At 49.8% G+C, this 23,294-nt stretch overlaps 2 protein-coding genes across 3 annotated transcripts in view; both read left to right on the top strand.

The window, feature by feature from the left end:
- The window catches only part of GJC2 (gap junction protein gamma 2), a 40,793-nt gene extending 36,256 nt beyond the window's left edge, over nt 1-4,537 (top strand). Inside the window, exon 2 of the mRNA XM_044425009.1 lies at nt 3,249-4,537. Within this exon, the coding sequence (XP_044280944.1) occupies nt 3,269-4,537 (1,269 nt within the window). The 5' untranslated portion in view covers nt 3,249-3,268. The remainder of the gene's footprint in view (nt 1-3,248) is intronic.
- Nucleotides 4,538-9,898: 5,361 nt separating this feature from the next.
- IBA57 (iron-sulfur cluster assembly factor IBA57) lies at nt 9,899-20,811 on the top strand. 2 transcript variants are annotated; one of them, XM_044425240.1, is made up of 3 exons: nt 9,899-10,268; nt 12,679-13,025; nt 18,464-20,811. In XM_044425240.1, exons 1-3 carry the CDS (start codon nt 9,919-9,921, stop codon nt 18,856-18,858), a joined length of 1,092 nt encoding a protein of 363 aa, XP_044281175.1. In that variant the 5' UTR covers nt 9,899-9,918; the 3' UTR covers nt 18,859-20,811. The 2 variants fall into 2 exon arrangements, with proteins under 2 accessions (XP_044281175.1, XP_044281176.1); XM_044425241.1 differs by lacking the exon at nt 9,899-10,268 and adding an exon at nt 11,845-12,021.
- Nucleotides 20,812-23,294: the final 2,483 nt, after the last annotated feature.

Genomic DNA, 23,294 nt, shown 5'->3' on the forward strand with positions numbered 1-23,294 from the left:
AAAAAAAAAAAAAAAAAAAAAAAAAAAAAAAAAAAAAAAAGGGGAGGGGAGGGGAGGGGAGGGGAGGGGAGGCACGGGAAGTGCCCCGCTTTTGGAAGGGTGTGTCCCCCCGCTTGGCTTCCCTGGCTTGTTCCAGGAGGAGCCCTAGGAGGAAGGGCGCTGTGAAAGGTCCGCCTGGAGTGCAGGAGGGTCCACGCGGGAGGCGGAACGGGCCCCTTTCCACCATTTGGGGCACATGCTTCTCGGAGGGTTCTCACCTGCCACGTTCAGCCGTTCCAGGAACAGCCCTTCGAGTTGCCTTTCAGAGGCAAGACAGAAGCATCTGTGACGTAGTCGTGGCAGGACAAGGCTTCCCGGATCCCTCTGAACTTAACGGCCACCTCACAGAGATGGGGACGATTTTCCCCGGCAATTGTGCATGGATGTGAGGTTGCCAGTCGCAACGCCAGGTGTTCTGGAACTGGGTGGACAAAGCCCCATTCGGTTTGCAAACGCCCCGCTTCTGCTGGAGATGGAAACGGCTGGGAAGCTGGATTTCTGATACGGATCTACAGAGAGGTCTGGGGGCTTTGACTCCTTCGGGGCACGGTTCTGGGGAATGGTGTGACGGGAGCCACACTTCGTAAGGCACCGCGGGGTGGCGTGCGGTCCTGCAGTGGCCTGCACGTGTGGGATCAGCCGTGCAGAAGCATCTCTGCAGTGGTCACTCTGACACACACCCCGCCCACACGCCTCTGGCCACGTGACGTGGCCCCATGACTTCGCGACGTGCTCGCGTGTGTTGCAAAGGTGTCCTGGCTGCCATCGGGCAGGGGGCCGTGGAAGCAAGGGCAGCGCTGCCCGACGGAGCCGATGCTCACACATGCGCCGCAGCCTCGTGGAGCGGGGAGAAGGCAAGCCTGCGGCCTGTGCCTTGATCCCTCCACGGCACTGGTGAGGGTGCCTGTTGGAGCCACATGGTGCCCCCTCCCTGTCCTGAGTTGCTTAGGACTGAGTTGCTCATCCGCTGTGTTATAAAACTGCATTATATTTCCAAGAAAGAAGGTCGCTCGGCCCAGCCCTGCCATGTCACATGCCTCCAAGTATGAAGCCTGGTTTGAGATACCGTGGCCGCCCAAGCCCACCCAGCGCAAGAGTGGTGCAGAAATGAATTTGCAAGAGGAGCGAGTCCATTACTGCTGATTAGTCACGCTTCGAACAAAGCCGTCCTTACAACTCCCATTATACAAGGAACCCTTTACATCGGCCATGCTTGGAATCTAGGCCACTCCGAAGCCCCTTTTCCCCGCTGAGCGATTCTCATTCGTGCCCTGCTGTCCTTTGCCCACCTCCAGCCGACCGCCGCTTAGCAGCCAGGGCAGCGATGGGGCACTTGACGCTCTCCCGCCTCCTGGGATGGCCCCCGGCACTGGCGGGAAGGCCGCTCGGCATCTGCTTCTGGGGTTCCCTTGGAATTGGGGCAGGAGCCTCAGAAGAGCTTTCTTCTCCTCTGAGCTGTATCCCAGACCCCTGGACTCCTTCCCCAGTCCTCTCCCGTTCTGTGCAGCTTCGCCTGCGTCCTGCACTGCAGGGCTGTTGTAAGAACAACCGAGACAGTCCCTTTTAAGTGCTTTGGACACTAAAGCAGCCTTTCCCAAGTTGGTGCCCTTCAGAAGTGTTGGACTATAACTCCCATAACTCTCACACTGGGAAGGATGGGAGCGGCAATCCAACGCCTCTGGAAGGCTCTCACTTGGGAGAGTCCGCCTAAAGCATGACAGAAAGGCCAAGCATCAGGTCTTGTAATGATTTCCATTCTAGCTTCCCCCTGGCGGGCCCGAAGCGTGGTCCGCATTGTCACTGCTAAGGAAAGATCGCATGCCAAGGTTTTGAGTGTGTGACGGGGAGACTCCCTGCCTTAATGTTTCATCCCCGGCAATGCCTGGGCAGCTGCGACAGGGCACCTCTGTTCTAGTGTAATTCTTCTTCAAACAACCCCAAGGCCGCCCCATGTGATCGCCCGAAAGCAGCTGTGCTAATTGCCTGCTGGACCACAAGATCACTAGAACAGGGCGGTGAGTCCTTGTCTTTGGCTGGTCTCCTTCCGAGCCGGGCTGAGACCCGTCCCTGCGGGTGGGGACACCCCAGAGCAAAAGCAGCGGTTTTTCTCCTCCTGTGTGTGGACAACTCTGTCGCCCCGGCATTCAAAGGCAAGATAAATAATGCATAAGAAGAAAATAATGCATAAGAAAGCACCTTTGCAGAGGAGCTTCATGTTCATAATCTATGCCACAAATCGTTTGCATAATTTATTCATTTGTTAGACTTTTGTCCCTCCCCATTAGACATAAGGTTTCCTGGGTGGCTTATGATTTAAAAATGATACAGTAAAATAAAAATGTACTATAAAAATACTGATGTAACACTAAAATCACATCTAAGAATCTAACAAGTAAAACCAGGCGGTGTTAAAACTCCACAAGACAATAGATCTGCATAAAAGGCAGAACAATAATTTACAGCCAAGAATAAAATACTAAAACCAGTAAAATCATTCTAACAGTTAAAATACCAGGAAAAGAAAAAGATTTCCTCCAGTCCTTGCCAGCAGATTCTGGACTGTCTTCAAGGGAAGCCCCACGTAGAGCGCATTGCAGTAATCTAAGCAAGAGGATACCAGTACGTGAATGACCCTTACCAGGTTCTGCCTATCCAGAGAGGGTCGTAGCTGGTAAAACAGCCTTAGCTAAATTCCTTTTATCTATCTTAGCTTAGATAAAAGGAATTGCAGGTGTGAAATTTGGTGCTCAAGGGGGATTACTAAGAAAGCAGTATGTACACAGCCCTGAAAATGGGTGCCAAAACTCAGGCCTGAGGGCCAGATCCAGCCCCTAGAGATCCTGATCCTGTGTCTCTCCTCCTGGGCTCACCTGCTTTCCCCGCCTGCTGATCACTTGGCAGTGCCCGGTTTTTGCACAGTTCCGTTGCCATTCAGAAAGGCTGAAATGGCCCTCCTAAGGCTTATTTAACTGGCAGTAAGCTCTTTAAGGTGATAGATGCAGGTCCTTTCCCCCACTCCCCTGTTGCCGTCGGCCTCAGCCACGCCTGGGGCGCAGTCCCCTGTGCTTCTCCAGCTTTGAATACCATCTCCGGGCCGAAGGGGTTCTGCACCCTCGTGCCGTGGGAAAGTGCTGCCCCCCGGGCGGAGCAGGCGCTTCTGTGCGGCAGATCGGGACTGACCGTGCCCCAAATGCTTTGTCTCCCTGCAGGTCCTAAATGATTAGCCCCTATGACCAACATGAGCTGGAGTTTCCTAACACGCCTGCTAGAAGAAATCCACAACCACTCCACCTTCGTGGGGAAGATCTGGCTGACGGTCCTGATCGTCTTCCGCATCGTCCTGACGGCCGTCGGAGGCGAGTCCATCTACTCGGATGAGCAGAGCAAGTTCACCTGCAACACGAAGCAGCCTGGCTGCGACAACGTCTGTTACGACGCCTTCGCGCCGCTGTCGCACGTCCGCTTCTGGGTCTTCCAGATCATCATGATCTCCACCCCGTCCGTCATCTACCTGGGCTATGCCATCCACAGGATCGCGAGGTCCTCCGAGGAGGAGAAGAGACGGACCCAGGCCTTCAAGAAGAAGAAGCAGTTTGCCCTCAACTGGCAGCCGGCCCGCAATTTGGAAGACCCCCTGGGGGCGGACGAGGAGGAGCCCATGATCGTGGAGGAGGCTGGGGAGCGCGAGGAGAAGGCCAGCACGAAGGAGGAGGAGAAGAAGAAGAAGAAGGACCAGCAGAAGCACGACGGCCGGCGACACATCCAGGAGGAGGGCCTGATGAAGATCTACGTCTTCCAGCTGCTCACCAGGGCCTCCTTCGAGGTGTGCTTCCTGATAGGCCAGTACATGCTCTACGGCTTCGAGGTGACGCCGTACTACCTGTGCAGCCGGGACCCCTGCCCGCACGACGTGGACTGCTTCGTCTCCAGGCCGACCGAGAAGACCATCTTCCTGCTGGTGATGTACGTGGTCAGCTGCCTCTGCCTCCTCCTCAACCTGGCCGAGATGTGCCACCTGGGCGTCGGCACCATCCGGGACGCCCTCCGGGAGCGAAAGGTACACAGCTTCCGGCAGGCCCCCTACAACTACGCCGCCTACCCGAAGAACATCTCCTACCCCCCGGAGTACAACCTGGTGGTCAAGGCGGACAAGCAGCCCAGGGTGCCCAACAGCCTGATGGCGCACGAGCAGAACCTGGCCAACGTGGCCCAGGAGCAGCACTGCGCCAGCCCGGACGAGAACGTCCTGCCGGACTTGTCCGCCCTGCACAAGCACTTGCAGGGGGCCCAGGAGCAGCTGGACGTCGCCTTCCAGAGCTGCAGTAACACCCGGGCGGCCGCGCAGGCCTCGCGGACCGGCAGCCCCGCCTCCGGGGGCACCGTGGCCGAGCAGAACCGCGCCAACGCCGTGCAGGAGAAGCACGGGGCCAAGCCCAGGGCCGGTTCGGAGAAGGGGAGCGCCAACGGCAAGGACGGGAAGAACTCTGTGTGGATATAGGCCTGGGCCGGGGCTTCAGCGGGGAGCGGCACCCTCCCGTCGCCGAGGGTGTCGTCCCAGGGAGCGCTGGCGTGGGGCCGTCGCAGCCGGAAGGCCTGGCCGGGCGCTGCAGGGGGTGGCTGGCCAGGCGTCACCGCAGCCCGCTGCCGCCTCCCCGCTACGCTACTCGCGCAACGTCTGGGAAGAGGGAGCCGCTCCTCGCTCCTCCGGAGGGAAGGCTCACGTGCTTGGCCCTCGTGCGCGTGCTTGCTCTCTCGTAGAAGGTTCCGGGGCGTTGTCCCTTGGCAGACAGAAAGGGGGTGCTGATCACCAGGGGTGGCCCCCGACTCAAGGTTCCTGAGGAAAGGACAGTCTCTCCGGGCTCTCCGGTGACCCCTGCCCTGTGGCCGCCTCCCCAGCCTGCTCTTCGGCATAGCCCCCGCTTTCCTGTCTCCTTCATTTCTCTGCCTCCCGATTCCTTCTCTTTCCTCCTTTCTGTGCCCCCCACACGGCCACCCTGCCTGCTTCTGTCGCCATCCCCTTGCTGATCGGCCACGTGTTCTCTTCCCTTGTCACCAAGAATTCCCCGATTTCTTGCTCAGTTTACATCGCCTCTGGTGGGGGTCTTTCTAAAGGCTGACCCACCACTGCATTCCACCTTTCCGTGTAAGTTTGGGTCCCTTTGTTTTGCCCAGGGAGAAAACTGGGGTCCCGTATCCAAGGACATAGTCTAGAGGTAAGGGATCTGGAACCATTCGTCTTATCTGATGCATTTTTGACGACTAAAATAACCCCTAACTGAATTAATTACTAACTTGTGGAAGACGGCATGCCTCCACATGCTGCAGAGCGGCTGTCGTTCATACGAGGAGCACGGTACCAAGCGAAAGGCGCACAGACCCGGATGCTCTGTGCTGTTGTGATGGTAGGGTTAACTCGTTCAGCAGGGTTGAGCTTTCAGACGCGCAGCTGAAGTCTTGGAAATAACCCCTCGGATTTCTCCTCTTGCTTTTCGTGAGTCACCACGTCAGAGATGCATGCTATTTACTCGTTCATGTGTCGGCAAGATGCCGGAGAAGCGGACTGGGACTGAGGTGCGTGGCAGTTTGGCCGACGTCATAGCAGGTCGTAAGGTTGCATTTGTTCAACATTCGGGGTGAGGAGGGGTTCGTCCCTAAACCAAAGTGCCTTCAGTAGCTTTAACAGGGCAGCACGCTTCCAACTCTCTCTCTCTCTCTCTACACACACTGTGTAGGGAAAAATCAGCCCTAAGGAAGGCTGTCCCATTCCTCTGTGGAATGAAACTGCCAAGGGGCACGGCTGGGGGCGAAGGTCCAGGAAGACAAGCCCCAAAGCAGGGCGTTGGTCATTTATATGGGCTCCTCTGCGGGGAGGTTTTGAGCTGGGGGTGCAGTTTAGGCGTGGTGCAGCATTGCCCCCCCCCCCCCCGGAGCAAATGCTGCCACTCCAGGCTAACACCGAACAGAAATGGAATCCCGAACATACTACGAACAGCCCTGCAGAGCCAGCGTCTGTTTCTGAGAGTAGGCCGCTCGTTGGCCTTCAGATGCTCACGGGCAGGACGAGATGCCCTACGCTTTCTCCCCACATTTCTGGTATACTGGTTAGCACATAGCAAGCCACCCCCGGAAAACAATAGGTATATACACGTTTATGCAGCCCTGAGGGACAATAGAAGGCATTTAAGGTCGGAGCTGCCTCCACATTGAAAAGCACAATGGCCCACAGAAGGGGTGCAAATCTTTTTTTCACCCCAAGGTCAAATTATGTTGCAGAAAAACTTTGCGGGGGGGGGAGTACAACATTCCAGTACTGGGTGGGGACAAAATGCCAAAAATACGGGCCTATTGTTCTCAAAGCTTTCGCATGGTAGTCACTCAGCCCATATGGGGGGGCTGCACGATACCACCCACTAACTGATATATTGGGGAAAAGGCTGGGAAAGGGCTGCAGGACCACCTTGGACCAGATTGGGACATGTGAGCAAGGAAGTCAAGTCAAAGTCGTCACCCTCCGCACTAACAGAAGAACACAAACAGATCAACAATGCAACAGGTACAGCCTCCTCTCCTTGCTTCTGGCCCCAGAATGAACATTTAGCGACCTTGCTGAATCTCTTCTGGGGGACAAAGTGAAAAAAAGATGCTGTTTATTCATTATATTCTATATGTTTGGGACATATAGTTAATTCCCAATAGATTTTTGTTTTACCTCTCTGTCCAGGACTGGGATCAGTGCTTGGATATACTGGGATTAGTTTGCTGTGTTTCGAAAGGCGGATGTGAAAAGGGCGACACAAGAAAAAACACTTTGTCCGGCAGTGATTTCACGGTGTCCAGGTGGTTGAGTGGATCAGCCCATCCTCCTCGAAGTTCTTGCCCAGCACAACTCTAGAGTAAGGAGGGAGAGAAGGTTGTTCAGGCTCCTCAAGTTTTCCAGCCATTTCCTACAAGCCAGGGCTGATAATCTCATTCTGGAAGTGGGAAAAGAAAGGAACAATTACAAGAACCACCTGCCTAGGAGTGTTCAGTTTTCTATGGATGCAGAGATGGTTCTGCAAATTACCTTTTTTGGACCAAGATAAACAGTTAATTCAGTTTACACTCCAGTTCGATTGCACAGAATCCACAGGATGGGTGCTGGATTTTCAACCCAAAAGCCGAGTCCCAGTTCAAAGAAACTCTTGGGCTGCATTCCAGTAACCAGCAGGGCCACATGTACCGGGGGTTGAAAATGCCAGCGTGTTTTGGCTGGAAGCTTTTAATGCCAGTAACCGAAATGGAGAGGACCCTTTAGAAGAGGGGGGGAAACTGCATGCAAGCCCATAAGCCATTTGCAAATGATTGGTGGTCAGGAAGAAAATGGTGTGCCCACCGGCAAACGGCAGAGGGCTGGATTCGGCTGCCATGCCTGTGCTTCAGCACTCAGGCCATAGGGCGAAGGCTATAAGGCCATTGAAGGACACTGTTTTTCATGCCACTGCTGGTGCATCAGAATGCAGAAGGTTTTCAAAAGAAATTCCTGGGTCAGCCTCCAGGCGTATCAGACTACCTCTCCCATGTGCCTGAGTGATGGGAGACATAGCCGGCAGCCCCAGGGAGAAGGCAGCGGGCGGGAAAGGGTGATGTTGCTGATCGCCACACAATTAGGAATTTAGGGTGCTGAAAAAAGCCTCGCCCAGCCCATGAATTAAACTGTAAAGGCCTTCCTGGAAGAGATCTGCCACAGATGAATCGCAGGGCTCTAGTGGAGTCTGCAGGCTTTTCTAGAGGAAGTTGTAGCAGTTAAGAGAGCGACGAGACGGTTTCAAGTTTAAAACCAAAACAGTGAAGGCCAGATTATGCTGTCACACATTCCGCTCCCCTGGAAAATACTTGAAATTAAAAGGCCATAAAAGATCTATATTGTTACGACGTTTCCATGCTTTTGTCTTCTTCTTTTGTACTAACTTGGCAAGCTGTATGAGAAACAGTATAAAATGGATTTTTGTTTCTGTAAATATTTTTTTAATGTAAGTGTTACTGCCGAATTGTTCTTAGAACGATAGAACACTGAAAAACAGCATTAAACTGCTGGATGTTCAGGGTCCAAGAATAACAACATGGAATTAAAATAATACAAAACTGTTGGAAGCTGACAGTCCAATATTAATAAAATGGAATGAAACTCTCAATTTGTTGATTGTGCAGCAAGAATTGTGCATTTTTCAGGGAGGGCCGGTGATCACAAGACCCAAGTATGCTTCACAACCGAGGGAGGGACTCTGCAGCCTGTTAAAAACTGGACTCCAGCTCCCTGCTTTAGAATAACTTACTTTCCATGCAACCACACGGTTATTTTCATGGATGTGGGACTTTGTCCTTGCAAAGAGGTAGAGGCAGAAGACACTTTGCTTTAAAAAACTTACATCTTCATGGACTGCATGTGGGGGAATAAGCTAAGCCAATGTGCTTGATTGATCATGCATATCCGGCTGGTTGCTCGCGCTTCTGGAACCCAGTGCCCTGGAGTTGCGCTGAGACCACAATGACCGTAAGTGCAACCCAGCCTGTCTGCAACAGCTCATGCAGTGTTGAAAGATGCAAGTGTTGGGAGCCACACAAAATGCCGCATGGAGTTTGGCAGGAGTGCCTCTCTTGGGTAGTGCATTCACGTTTGGATTTGTGTTGTTCTTGTGTTGAAAAGCTGAGACTTGGGCCTTAACAATTTTTTTTTTATTGTCTGAGGCAAGAAGGCAAAGCCCATAACTGGCGGGGCACAGACACATCAAAATGAGTCCCACTGCATTTCAAAGCTATGTACACTTTGACAGGAAGCCCCATTTCTTCTGAGTGAACATGCATATGTTTGTTTGTTTAATTTAATTTCTATACCACCCAATACTGGGAATGCTCTGGGCAGTTTACGACAGATAAAATACAATATAAAAGACAAGCAGCAATAAAAGACATCATAAAAGACGACCATACAAGGTTACCATAGCATTGCAAAGCGTATTCAAAGCAAATGTTAGAAAGCTACCACCACTTAAATACGTTGGGAGCTGTAGGACTTTTTTCTTTCCGAACACATAGGGTATTGTGCCGAGTGACTTTGCTGGATCAGCAGTTGTGGGGAAACCTGGCTTTTTTTTCTTTTGCTTTTTAAAGGCCGTACTCAAGGCCTCCAAGGCCACAGGCTGCCTACTTGTGCTCTGTGCTGATTTTTAGAATGCAAAGTCCTTGAAGGGCTTGCTTTTGTTACAGTGCACTGACAAGCACAGAAGCTTTTCCCAGATCGAGTGCCTTCCAGTTCTGTGAACAAGAATTCCTGAACTGCCCCAGGAAGGCCAACAGGATTCACAGTTACCTAGCAGCACTTTTGCTAGGCTGCAGCAGAGGGAGATTTGGGAAGCAGCTCTGCTGAAAGACCAGCGCAATCTAGTTTCCCTGTCCCTAGATCCTCTCCGGGCTTCCTGGTCAGCCAGTACACACGGACTTGATTGAGCTTGCTTGTTTTCCTCTTCTCTCCTCGTCCTTTTCTTTTTGTGCTGTGGCTTTTCTGAACCCGCCATCAAGGACAAACTTGTTGCTCTTGTTGGTACATAAGCCCCTCCTGATCACCTTTTTCAGCTGAAGGCAGTAAGAGGAGTACCATAGAATAAAGGACCTGGTGACCTCTAGATGCGTTGGACTACAGTTCCCGGAATGCAATGTTGAAAGCTGCAAGCTCTTGCCAGGGCGCGAACACAGTGGCTGCTCGAACTAATAGGCAAGCGTCTGAGCCAATGAGAAATGGGGCTTCGGGCAACAGCTCCTCCCCGCTCTGGCGACCGAGGCTGCGCATGCGCACTCAGCCCACCTTCCCCTTTCGCCTCTCCCTCACACTGTGCCACGCACAAGATGGCGGCGGGGAGGATGGCACCGTCACCCTTGGCGTTTTCTCGGGCCGCCATGCTGGTGAGGGCGAGCGGATCGATGCGGTGGGCTTTCCCTCGCACCTTGTGCCTGAGCGGACAAGCGAAGACAGCGAGCGAGGAAGGCGCCGCCGCCGCCGCCACCCTCTGCTTCCCGTTGAGCCGCGCGCTGCTCCGTCTCCAAGGCCCCGAAGCGGAGCCCTTCCTCCAGGGCTTGCTGACCAATGACGTGTCGCGCCTCGCAGCGGTGGGCGGAGCCCCGGAGGCGCCTCGCGCGCTCTACGCGCACGCCCTCAACGTCCCGGGGAGGTGCCTCTATGACGTCATCCTGTACAGGTGAGCGCCGCCCTGGCAGCGGGCCGGGGGCGCCCGCGGGCGCCCGAGCCGCGCCGCTTGCCCTCACCTGGGCGGATCGGGGCGCCGCTCGCAGCCGACGGGCCCCGGGGCTCCAAGGCGCACGCGCGGCTTCGCCCCGCGCAGAGTCAGTGTGTTGTAATGGCCGGACTGGGACCCGGGGGTTCTCGTTCCCGCTCAGGCACGGAACTCCCCGAGTCACAGACTCAGTCCGACCCACCTCACAGGGTTGTTGTGGCGAGGATGAAATGGAGAGTGGGAGAAGGATGGGAGCCGCCTTGAGTGCCTTGAAAGGGTCAAAGGCGCGCTATAGATAAAAATATATAAATTAGCAATACATTCTGACTTCAGCTTCCTATCCTTTTCTGATCCTGTGTTTATTCCATGAAGAGTCTAGCCACTTAGACATGAGTGCACCATTGACAGTAAGGCTGTTTGCACACAGCACTGATGAAACCTGCATTAATTAATACACGATTTGCCATGGCATGTGCTGAGCACCTTCTGCAGCCTTTCTGAATATTGAACCCTTCTGTGCATTGTTTAACCCATGATTTAAGTGTTTCGATGTCGCCTAGCAAACCCCAATGAGCCCATTTGAGGACTGAATATTTAAAATGGCCACAGAATGTGTCCAGCATTCTAGGGCAAATTAGGGGTTAAATAGCCCAGATTTTGCCATCATGCAACCCAGGTCACGGTGGGTTTTGCCATTCAGTCTCAAGCAGTATTTTATTTAACTTTATATCCTGCCTTCTAAGCAAATTGTTTTCGGTTTGATTTGCAGTCGGTTGTGATGATGCACAAAGAAAAACTTGCACACACATGCAAGCCCCTACACCCTTTCCACCCCTGAGCAATGGGTGGGGTCCAGGGTATACTTCTGTGCAGCGCTCAAGACCCAGGACAACCTTTGATTTTATTTTAATTTTTCCATACTGCCTCATTCCCATAGGCTCAAATACCCTAACACAGAAAGGTAAAGTGTGAATTGTGTACTGGCCATAGAAAAGCATCTGGAACAACCCTTCCACACAGACAGAAAAGAATTGCACCCACTGTGACAAGAAGTGGGTACCTACATAGAAGCGGCAAAGATTTTGCAGATAGCAGAGGCTCTAGCTTTGCTTTCACGGGTCCGCCTGGCACCGTCATTACTGGTTTTTCGGCGCCAGATAAAGACCTTTTTATTTAAACATCATTTTAATTGTTAAAATATATGATCTGGCCAGGGCAACTTCTTCTTCCTTCTCTTTTCTCCTCCTATATTCTTTATTTACTTATTTTATACTGTTAATTTTAATTTTATATTATTATGTTTGTATCTCAGTGTATTTTTTGTATTTTTGTATTTGGTGGTAATTTATTATGTTCTATTGTATTTCAATGTATTTTATTGTGTTGTAAGCCGCCCCGAGGCTTCGGCAAGGGGCGGCATAGAAATGTAATAATAATAATAATAATAATAATAATAATAATAATAATGATATATCAGATACACACCATTGAGATATAATGGAAAAAATCTGTATTAGATAAGTTCCAAAAGCGCAAAATTTATGAAAATATACTTGAATATGCATACTAAAATATGATGCATGCAGGCCCCAAATAATGGAAGCTCCTCTGGGTGGGTGAAATGCAGATTCCTTATCCCGCCTGGATCGAGGTCTGCATGGCAAGGCAAGGCAGCATCTTCAAGGCTGATGACAGTCCATGGCAGAATTGCAAGCAAGTAAATACTGTGTAACACATTTCCAAGCAAATTCCACTTTCCGTTACTTCCGTGCTGATAGAACTCAATGGAAGTTTTGTCCAGTTGTATCCGTTTTAAATGACTTGTTCCTTGTAAGAAACAAACATGTTGAAACGCTTAAAGCAGGGCATAAGTTCAAACTGTCCTTGTAGTTTAATACATTCTTGGAAGGAAAGTATTCAAGTCAGCCAAGGAGAACTTCTTGGGTTTTGTTTCATCGAGTGTGGGGAAGAGGTAGGAGAGAGTTTAGACCCGAGAGAGCCAGGCAGGCTTTCTGGAGCTGCCCAAAACACAATTGCTCCCCCACCTGGTTTTCCAGCCTTTGTCCTCCCACCACCCCCTTCAAAAGGTCAAAGTGCCTCTCCTGAGGCTGCTTCTGTCTAAGCCAAAATGTGCTGGTGCTTTTGGTACGTTGCCTTCGCCGTGTCGCTTTTGGCCCTTCCACCGCCGCAGTGCTGTCCGGGGTCGAGGCGGGCCCTCCCCCCAAGAGAGATTTCGCTCCCCAGCGCTGTGGGAAGCTGCCGTGGGTGTCTGAACCGCAGCCACCCGCAAAGGCTGCAGGTCCCCTCGGCAGAGGAGGGAGCTGGGTCGGGGGCGAGGGCAGCTCTGTTTCCTCACGCCGTCGGATCGTTTCAGGATCCACGAGAGCCCGCGAGAAGAGCCCCACCTTGTGCTGGAGTGCGATGCCGCTGCCTTGGACGCCTTCCAGAAGCATCTGAAACTGTACAAGATCCGGAGGAAAGTCAGCATCACCTGCTGCCCTGACCTGGCTGTGTGGGCTGCCATTCCAAAGGGGCCGTCGGAGGACGCGTCCCACGGATTCCAGCAGTGCCCCCACAAAGCTGTGCTTGTGACACCTGACCCCAGAGCGGATGTTATGGGGTGGAGGCTGATAACCAGCAAAGGCACAGACCCACTCGAGATTGTCCCGGGAAGCCAGATCGGAGAGGTTGAGGATTACCATCGGCACAGGTACAGACAAGGTAAAGCCGCTCCCACCTGTGGATTCCTTTGACCATTTCTCCTGGAAGCAGGTTGGACGAGGGCGGGATTAAGGAACTGTGTTTCATGTGGGGGTCGCGGTAGGATGCGAACCATGCGTCATACTGTCTATAGTTTCCACACCTGTTAGCCAGAATAATACTTTTTACATTATGCAAATGCATCCCAAATGGAATGTATAGGTTTGGGGACAATATTGAGAATTTAGCAAATGGGGGGGGGGGCAAAGGGAGAGGGGAGGATAAAACCATTTCCCTGAAACTGAATCATGAAGTGACTGAAGCAGGCGGTTCTACAAGTGCCCTGTAAGTTTGTTTCCTCTGTCACCTTTTAATTTTTTTAGGCTTTAGGAAGTCATTCCTGAGCGCTGAAGCAATATATTTCTGGTTGTCTGTGCCGGACTATACCATTTCAGGAGGCGCATAAGGGGGGGGGGGAATGATTGTACAAATTGCCTGCTAGAGAGGAGGGTAGGCTGAATTACCTGCCTGAGTTACTCTTTTTCTTAATACATTTCCTTGGAATAGTGTGCCCAGTTCTGGTTGCCTTACCTGAAAAAGCATGTTGTTGAGTCGGAAGAAGGGCAGCAAAGATGGTCAGGGGCTGGAGCTGCTCCCCTGTGAGGAGCAGGTGCTGCGACTGGGACTGTTCAGCTTAGAGGAAAAGTAAGGAAGGGGAGACAGAACAGAGGTGCTTGACATAATGCATGGAGAAAGGATAGGGGGAGACCTTGTTTTCCCTCTCCCCAGACACTCAATCTGGGGTCATCCTATGGAGCTGACAGGTGGGAGGTTGGGGCAGGTAAAAGGAAATACAATGTGTAGTTAAACTATGGCATTTGCTAACACAGGAAGTGGTGAAGGCCCCCAGTCTGGATGGCTTAAAAAAACCGAACTGGACAGATGCACGAGAGAGAAGGCTTTCAGTGGCTACTAGCCTTGCTGGCCAGGGGCTTCCTTGTTCACCAGTGGCAGCCTGCCTGCACACGCCCGTTGCTGAGGAGCTTGGGCAGGAGGAGTTCTTGCGCGCATCCTGCTGGAGGGATCCCGTGGGCAACTGGCTTGCCACCATGTGTACGGAGGGCTGGACTAGATGGATCCACGCTTTTCTCATGTTCTTATGCGGGGGCTCACGGCCAATCTTAGCTGTACTTAGAGCAGACCAATTCAAATGAATTAGCCTTAAGTCGGTGGTGCGTAACTTAAATCCCATTCATTCCAGTGGGTCTACTCGACACAAGACTAACCTTTGATACTAACCCGATTGCAGTCTCTGTGTGAAGTGGGCTGGGTGGGGGGGGGGGGAGCTTTCTGTTGTGCCTCCACAATCCTGGCAACCTGAGTAGTGCCATCGGGAAAATGTTATACTCAGTTTTTCTGTCTGTACAAAACTATGAAACATGCTCAAAACCTGCATCTTATTTCCCCACTACACACGTTACGAAAGGCTGGGGAAGTCGTAGGGTTTCCAGCATAACCAGTCCTATAATGCTATCTGGAGCGACAAGCAGGACTCATCTGACTGTAAGCTTTGTTTTACAAATCGCATCATCATATGAACAAGAACTAGAAGTTTTCTTCTTCGTAAAGTTTTCCACCAAGTATTAAAAATAGCTCTCCTAATGGGGGCAGGGAACATGCCCCAAAGCATGAAAACAGACTTCCCATATACCCAGTGCTTGTGAAAGAGTCTCTTTATTTTGGGATCCGAAGCTGTTCCTGCTTAGCCCATCACTAAGATCGGTTGAGTTGGGGAATTACCCAAACCAACAATATATTCAGGAACAGTTTGTGGTGAGGGAGCTGTTTGGCTCTGAGCTGGTGAACTTTTTCCTTGGAGGAGCATTTTCAGAGGAACAGGCTTAGAGAGATGGCCAGGCACATGCAAACTTGGAAGGATGCTTGTCAAGCAAGAATTTTACAGTTTCCTAAGGGCCCCGTTCATTTTACTGAAGCTGGGATCTGGCCTTGCGCTGTTCTTGATTTCCACAGGACTTGAGGAGGAGAAGAATGTTCTGAGCATTGTCCCCATAATTAACTGGCGACGCGAAAATCCACGGGTGGTTCGCCACTGATGTCAGTGGAGTGTAGATTTCGCCACAAAATACTGCATTAATCTGCCTGCTTTCTTGTGTCATAACCAAACAATGGCCACGGCTTGGCCGTTTTCTTTTCTGTTTTTCCTGTGTTGTTGAATGTTGAGTGAGAACGCACGTTGAATCCCACCACCAAGCAGCCCCTGCTGCAAGTGGGAGGAGCTAAACAAACCGTGGATGCCCCATTCCTGGATTGTTTAGTATGAATGCCAGGTTGTTAGAAGAGAGACTGTGGGAACCTATGGAAGAGCCAGTGTGGCGTAGTGGTTAAGAGCACGGCTCTGGCCCTCAGGCAGTCCAGGTTCCAGCTGTTGCTCAGCCACGAGGCCAGCTGGTGTGGACCAGGTGAAGATTTTCAGCACAAGCTACCTCACAGGATTCTTGTTGCAGGGATAAGATTGAGAGGAAAATAAATCTAATACATGAATAAGTAAATAAACCGATACTCCTTATGTTCCAGGGGTACATTTGGAAGCTGTCTTCCTGTGACAGCCCCATTCATTTCAATGGCAGTGGAGGAAATGCTGCCAGATTGGGACCAGGCAGTCCTGTATGGTTTTGCTCAGAAATGCCTCTGAAAGGGCATCCTAGCAAGTGTATGGAGGATTGCAATCCTATACAATGCTACACAACTTACCTGGGAACAAGTTCCATCAAATTTGGTGGGGCTTACTTCTGAGTAGGCTTGTATAGAATTGTACTTTGAAGTTGTATCCGATGCTCCTGCTCCTGAGAGTAACCCTCAACGAACACAGCAATACTTACTTCTGAGTAAACTTGTGTAGGCTCACACTGTAATGCAAAGCGCAAGCCATATTCATTTCATTCAGCAAATTAATGCACTCTGGACATTAAAAGAAATTAACATGATTGATTCCCCCACCATGTGAATGATATACTTTGGTTTTCCTAAGCATTAATTTAAATTGACCTATGACTCACTATTTGGCAAGTGGAATGTTTGCAAACTGCTGAACTTCGAAGGAGAGCAATGTGTGTTTCAGGCGTTTACTGCTGGCTATAAAATTGGACCGGTTTACGTTCTTTTTTGGTTCAAACCCTGGCCCACTGGAAAAGAACGAAGGGTGGCCGAGAAGTGCCTGATGCCCTGTGCTGGTGATCAATCAGCTAGGAGTTGTGAGAAAAATCCACGGACAAACCAAGCCAAGCGTTGGTGTCTGAATCCCTCCCTGCAGAAATCACGAGAACGCTGCAACCAATTGCAGACAACCGGACTCGTGAATGTGAGGATGCTGGTGTACTTGGGTTGCTCAAATAAGCCTTTCACCAACTGGGATTCCCATGATATTTCCCCCACCAGAGGGAATCTTGTTCATTGAAACCATGTGACATTAACCCAGAAAAAGCCCCTCCGGTAGCATCTCCCCGTTACTGAGAAGTGATGAAGGGCAGCTTTTTTGTGTGTGCGTTTGTAGGAGCGAACAGTTCCCAGAGGGGTTTCTTGGGAAGTCACGTGCATCTTAAAATAAGTCTTCGTACGCAGCGAGGAATGAAAGGGCTTTAAGGATCCATTAGGGCAAAATCACTGTGCATGTACATAGAGAAGCTTAAGTGTCCTCCCTCCGTGGATTTAGCAGGCTTCCCTAGGTCTCAGTGAGTTCGGGAACTCTGCCCAGGCGAACGCCATGCTTTTAAGGCATAGATGGGCAACCTCTTAGAAACATAGATACAAAGTGTGTCAGAAGGGGTCTCCTGAGCCATCTAGTCTGACCCCCGGCTCCAGCCAGCTCCGCTCACGTAATCCCCAACATGTGGTTGCCCAGTCTTTTCTTGAACACCCTCATTGATTGGGCCTCCACCTCCCTTGGAAGCCCATTCCGTATCCTGGGGGTCCTAACCATCAGGAAGTGCTTTCTGACACCCATTCTAAATCTTGGCTCCCTAAACTTTGCTCCACTGGGCTCTTCAGTGTGGGCTATCGTGTGGCCAAGCCTCGGAGCAGGAAAACCCCGGCATCCTAAGAACACGAAGCTGGGACTGCTTACCATGAAGTGCCTGCTTCTGTGGTGGGCCAGAGACAAGCTAGTTCTAAACTACATTGATCCTGCACTTGAGTGCCGATGTGCCATCTCTTCTCATGGAAAATTTATTCATTTATTTGGAGTGTTTGTATGCTGTCCCATTCGCATGAGCCTCGGGATTTATAGTGTTTTAATTGATTTATTTGTAAGCCGCCCCGAGGCTTCGGCGAATGGGGCAGCATAGAAATTTTCCAAATAAAATAAAAATAAAATAAACAAACAAACATGGATATAAACAATACATATTAAAATCCAGATTCACCCTGGCTGTAAAAATTAAAACCAATAAATAATATTAATAGTTATTAAAATATTGTTTGAATAAAAAAGTCTTGGCCTGGCGCCAAAAAACAAATAACGATGGCGCCAGGCGGGCCTCTCTGGGGAGCGCATTCCATAGGTGGGGCGCCACCGCAGAGAAGGCCCTCCTCCGGGTACTCACCCTCCTAATATCTTTCACAGAGGGTTCCCAGAGGAGGGCCTCTGCGGCTGATCTCAAGGGGCGGGAGGGCAAATACGGAAGAAGGCATTCCTTCAGGTGTCCAGGTCCCAAGCCGTTAAGGGCTTTGTAGGTGATTACCAGCACCTTGAATTGAGCCCGGACTTCGATGGGGAGCCAGTGAAGCTGGTAGAGGACTGGGGTTATGTGCGAGTAATGCCCAGAAAATCTGCTCTGACAGTTGTTACTGTTAATTTAACATAACCCTGCAGCTTCCCTCGTTTTGTTCATGGTTTTTATGGCTCAGATCTGCAATCCTGTGTGCACTTCCTTGAGAGTAAGCTCCACAGAACTCAATGGAACCTTACAGTTTGCATTACTGTCTCAATCATGAGAAAAGAGGGGTTTTGGACTAGTGGTTTTTATGCTGCTTATGTAAGCAAAAAACTTTGCTTCAGACTAAAACAACATCAGGTGCTTTTCCTGAACATGTTGAGCATCTGCACCACAGAGACTTACGTTTTGGAGAGTATAAACGGGATTCTTCATGACTGATTATACCCCTCCAAACTGGCTGAAAAAGAGCCAGAACTCGAAAGGGTCTCCAAGCAGTTGTTATAAACTACCTTTTCTGTCAAATGTTGAAGACTGTGTGCAGCAAAAGCAGATTCTAGGACAATGCTGCTGCCTCACGTCTATAAACTTTGGGAATTTGATCACTGGGTTTGACCCCATCCAAAACTTCTCGGCCGTAGCCAGCAACAGCCCCAAATAATCTACAGTATTGCCTCGCAAGTTGCTATTAAGTTGTGGCTGATGTTCATGCTTACCTTTCTTTTCCAGGTGTCCCCGAAGGCATCAAAGACCTACCTTCTGGAATAGCTTTGCCTCTGGAATCCAACCTGGCTTATATGAACGGGATCAGTTTCACAAAAGGCTGTTACATAGGTCAGGAGTTAACAGCTAGGACCCACCACATGGGTGTCATTCGAAAGCGCCTCTTACCAATAGAGCTTTCATCTCCTGTGCCTTCCGAGAGCATCCCCGAGGGGGCTGAGATCGTTTCGGAATCAGGGAAGTCTGCCGGAAAGTACCGGGCTGGGGTGGACCAGCTTGGCATCGCCCTCCTGCGATTGGCTAACATAAACGAACCCCTGCACCTAAAAGTCTCCGGCGACTCCCATGTGAGCCTCACTGCCTCCATTCCAAAATGGTGGCCCAAACTTGACAGCAAATAGAATCAGCCCATGCTGGACCGCATCTGCCTTACTTGCTGAAGAAGCCTGATGGGTCTGAAGTTCATTCAGATGTGTGTTTTCTCCTTCCCAGGATGCATCAGGGCATCTGACACACCATACTTTTCAGTAAAGCTTGGACTAGAGGAATCCCTGGCAATAAACTGAGTACCCCAGTGTGTGTCTGTATGTTTCTACATTTGCCAAACAGCCACACCATCCGTCCGTCCGTCCATCCGTCCTTCCTTCCTTCCGTCCTTCCTTCCATTCAGCAGATGACAGAGGAGCTGAAGAAACTCCAGCCTGAGCTGCTGCATCTTTGAGTCACACCGAAGCTTCTTCAAGGGGGGCCGCATTGGCAGATGCGCCAGTGGCAGCTGTCAGCCTCGGCATTTGCATTTGGAGACCACTTGCAGCCTGTGCCTGGCTCCACACCTGGGGCAGGCAGGGAGCGTCCTGCACCCCGAAAGGGCCTCAGCTTGCTCTTGTCGCAAAGTAAGAGGGAAATACCGCTCTGCTGTTTTGATTTCTCTCTCTGGCAGTGGCTGCAGACGAGAGGGGGGAAAGCAGGAGAAATGGGTCACTGCCAGGGAGACGGAATCAGAAAACCTCGACCGTATGCTAAAAGAGAAATTGCTTTTGAGAGTCTGAAATGTCGTGGAATGGCTTCTGAATGGGGTAATGGCTCCTTTGAGCAACAGTGTTTCTGTGGATTTGTACGACAGCTTTCTGAGGTGAGATAAAATATTTATTATAATTTATGAAGACAAAGCATTCTACTGATCCTCAGTTACATTAAGAATAACCACTGCCACTTAAAAAGAGCCACTATAAAGCACTGCCTTTGTTTCGACAAATATGCCTTCTTGATCACTGTGGAAAGTATTCAATATATCAGCTGGGGGAGGTGCTGCTGTTAATCAGAGGAAAGATCTCATGTTGTGGATTTGGCATTCCAAAATCATTGTTGCAGTTCTGAGGTAGCTTTTACCATGTGTTATTCAACATATGAAATGTTTGGCTGTTTTGAGAAAATAGACTTTGAAAGCACATTGGTCCAAAATCTACAGTTAGACAATTTCTTTGTAAGATCCAACGAAAATGTCACAAATGAGAATTTTTGTTCACCTTACATAGTTTAGAGATTTTTTTTAGAAGTCCCAAACCACGAAACGATCCAAATGAAGTATACAAATCCCCTTTTGATTCCTTTTGAGATCCCCATGGAGGTATAATCACGTCTGAGAAACACTTCCGTGACTTTTTTTGGTTTGCACGGTCCTCTCCGCCTGCAGGTCCCATGGTGCTGTGTGCCAGGCTGTAGCGGTGCCTGCAGCCTTTAAAAATTGGGGGGAGAGGGGAGCAAAGACTGATCTCAAGCTAATGCAAGAAGAGCCCATGAACGAGTCTCGTTTGCTCTGCTCCTCCTCGCTCCTAGTGATGCCAGCACCCGGCACTGAGCCATCTTCTCTCCTTGCAGAGCCGTTTTTAAGGCACGGCATCATGTCAACCCCACCTGATGGCACCATGTCAATTCACACAGCTGAAATGCAGCAGCTGGGACTGGAACACCTGGCAGTGCAGGTGAGCTTTCCCACCCCAGCCCTCCCCACAGAACGATGGATGGATGGGGCTGACCACAGCGGGTAAACTCTGGGAAACGACACATTCTGGCGACGAGCGCTTTCTAAGTTGGCCGGCCTTTCAAGAAATAGTATTGCAATTTTAAGGCGAGCATGCGCTGGGCAGTGATTTAGAATTATGCAATGTGTAACTATTTTTAAAGCTGTCCAGTTTTATAGCATCGGCGCAGATCAGAAGCTCTCTCAAAGGCCACTACATTCTACTGCAGAGCATTAAATTGTCTGGGAAATAGTTGTGTGTCAGATTCCTGATAGTAAAACATCATAAACATTAAATGTTTTGTCTACCAATAAATGATTTTGATTTAATGTGTTTAGGTTATCCTTGTTTTTTTTTTTTTTTTAACCAACACTGTAGCCACTACCTTGAACTTATAAGAGCTGAGCAGAACTGTTGTGAATAGGACGTTTTGAAGGGTTTTAATCGACAAGGTTGCCCTAAGTTGGAGACAACTTGATGGCACAAAATAATAACAACATTTAGTATATTTCTGCCAAGGCACTGCAGGGGATCTATTATTCAAAGGAAGAGCATATGCTCTGTCTTCTATTTCAAAACTGCTTAGCTGAAGACCGGGCAGAAAAGTCTTTGCTTTTCCATCCAAGCTGGGAAGTCTGCCATCTCAAGGAAACTAGAACTGGGAGGAATTCCAGCCAGGTACTTGGGTTCGTCTCTCCCAACAAAAGCAGCCAAACATCTTTTGGCACCGTAGGAGTGGTGGCATAAGGCTTTGTGAGCTAGACAGATAAAAGGCCGTGTCGTGCATCTGTTAAAAAATGTGACTGGAGGGCAGTGGGTGGCTTCAGGGATGGGTTCAGAGCTGTGATTTCCATGGCTGTCTTTCACAACTGATGCCTTGTGGATTTTGATGGTGGCATGGCAGGCAGGCAGGCAGGCATCCACCAGGTCAAACTGCAGCCCATGCAGGCCGTTACACCCAGTTGAGCCCTGTTGGAAAGGGACAATTCCAATACCACAACCATTAACAAATGCATTTATAGCCATGCCATCAGGCTGCAGCAGATGGAGAGAAAGGGCATCTGCTCCCTTTGACTCTGCTGGGAAACCTGTCCCATTGGGTTCCTCTGGTCCCTGAACCTCGCTAGCCCTGTGGCAGCTGTCCAGCGTAATCAAATAGCAGCTTTTTAAAGACCAAAGGGCCCTATATAATGCAGGTCAGCTTCTGGAACCCTCAGCCAAATCGAGCCAAACTGAGATGGGTGTCATGTACAGATCAAGAGGCGTAACTTTTATTGGTTAAATCATGCAATCGTTGACACATAGCTAAGCCGGAGAAAAACCCTCTTTTTTAGAAATCGGCATGTGTTGCATCCTTGAAATGTAGCTGAACTTAACCAGACACTATTCCATTCCGGAGGGGGCCAGTTGGCCCTTGACAGATAATGGTGCAAACAAAGGGCAATTCACACCACCCCATCCCACCCTCCTCTCCGGCTCCCCTCCTCCTTTTTTCTGCTTTGGGTTCCTGCATGCTTTGGTATGCAGGCAGGGAACTAATGCAATCTACTGGAAAGTGTTGGCTAATACCTGTAAGCCTTTAATGTATAAACGGACTGACTGAGGACTGCTCAGGTGCGCCAACTGGAACTGATTCTTGGCAGTTGGTTATTCTGGAGAATAAATCTTTAAAAGAAAACCTTCCCCTGTTGAGCATTTTGGGCAAACGTACACCAGGTCATGTCCCTTTTGCTCAGCAGGTGGGCCTTGGAAAATGACTGCCCAATTACAAATTCGCTTGGGCAGGGGATGGACTGTACCAGCGCTAGTTCGTCAGTTGGACTCGAAGGCCTTCATGGCTCCTTCCCACTCTTCCATTATTCAGTCATTACTAGATCCTTTCTCACTGTCAGATTATTAAGATCCTCACAACCTTGTCCAGTTTATTTAGTTCTTTTCTTAAAGTGGGAGTCCTAGAACAAAGTGTAGTTTGTTAGCTTCCACTAATCTTATTATTAAACATTTGGGGGTTTTAGATACTTTCCAATCCAATGTTCGGATGGCTGCTGCTGGATAGCGGATGCAATGTTCAAGCCCCATCTTGTGGGACTACATGCACCTTTCAGGAAGCATTATCAAAATTTAATATTAATGATTAGTATTATAATATTGTGAATGTTATTATTATTCCATTTCTATACTGAAATTCTCCGAGCAGTTTACATCCGTGGATAAAACAAAACAATAAAATGCAACACAAATATCATAAAAACCAAAACATTAAAATAAATTATATTGTAGTCGTTACTTGTGTGTGTATTATATTATTATAGCATTCAACTATAGTATATATAATGTATAATATATACATACAATATATTGTCCCCCCGCCTATTTAACTTATATGCAGAGCACATCAGGCGAAAGGCCAGGCTAGATGAATCACAAGTTGGAATTAAGATTGCTGGGAGAAATATCAACAACCTCAGATATGCAGATGAGACCACTCTCATGGCAGAAAGTGAAGAGGAACTAAAGAGCCTCTTGATGCAGGTGAAGGAGGAGAGCGCAAAAGTTGGCTTGAAACTCAACATTAAGAAAACTAAGATCATGGCATCCGGTCCTCTCACTTCCTGGCAAATAGATGGTGTTACTGGACTGAGCCAGTCAACAGCTGGGGCAAACCCGGGTGGACCCCAGACCCGAGCCAAACAGAGCCTGAGACGAGACTTAGAGCCAAAACCAGCTTTATTCTAGTGCACTATAGAATAAAGGGAGACAAAAGGGGACATTCAGCCCAAAGCAGTGTCTCACAAGTTGCACCCCAGTACATGCGT

Source organism: Varanus komodoensis, unplaced genomic scaffold, assembly GCF_004798865.1.
Source record: "Varanus komodoensis strain SLA01 unplaced genomic scaffold, ASM479886v1 scaffold15, whole genome shotgun sequence".
In the NCBI taxonomy this organism is placed as follows: Eukaryota; Metazoa; Chordata; class Lepidosauria; order Squamata; family Varanidae; genus Varanus; species Varanus komodoensis.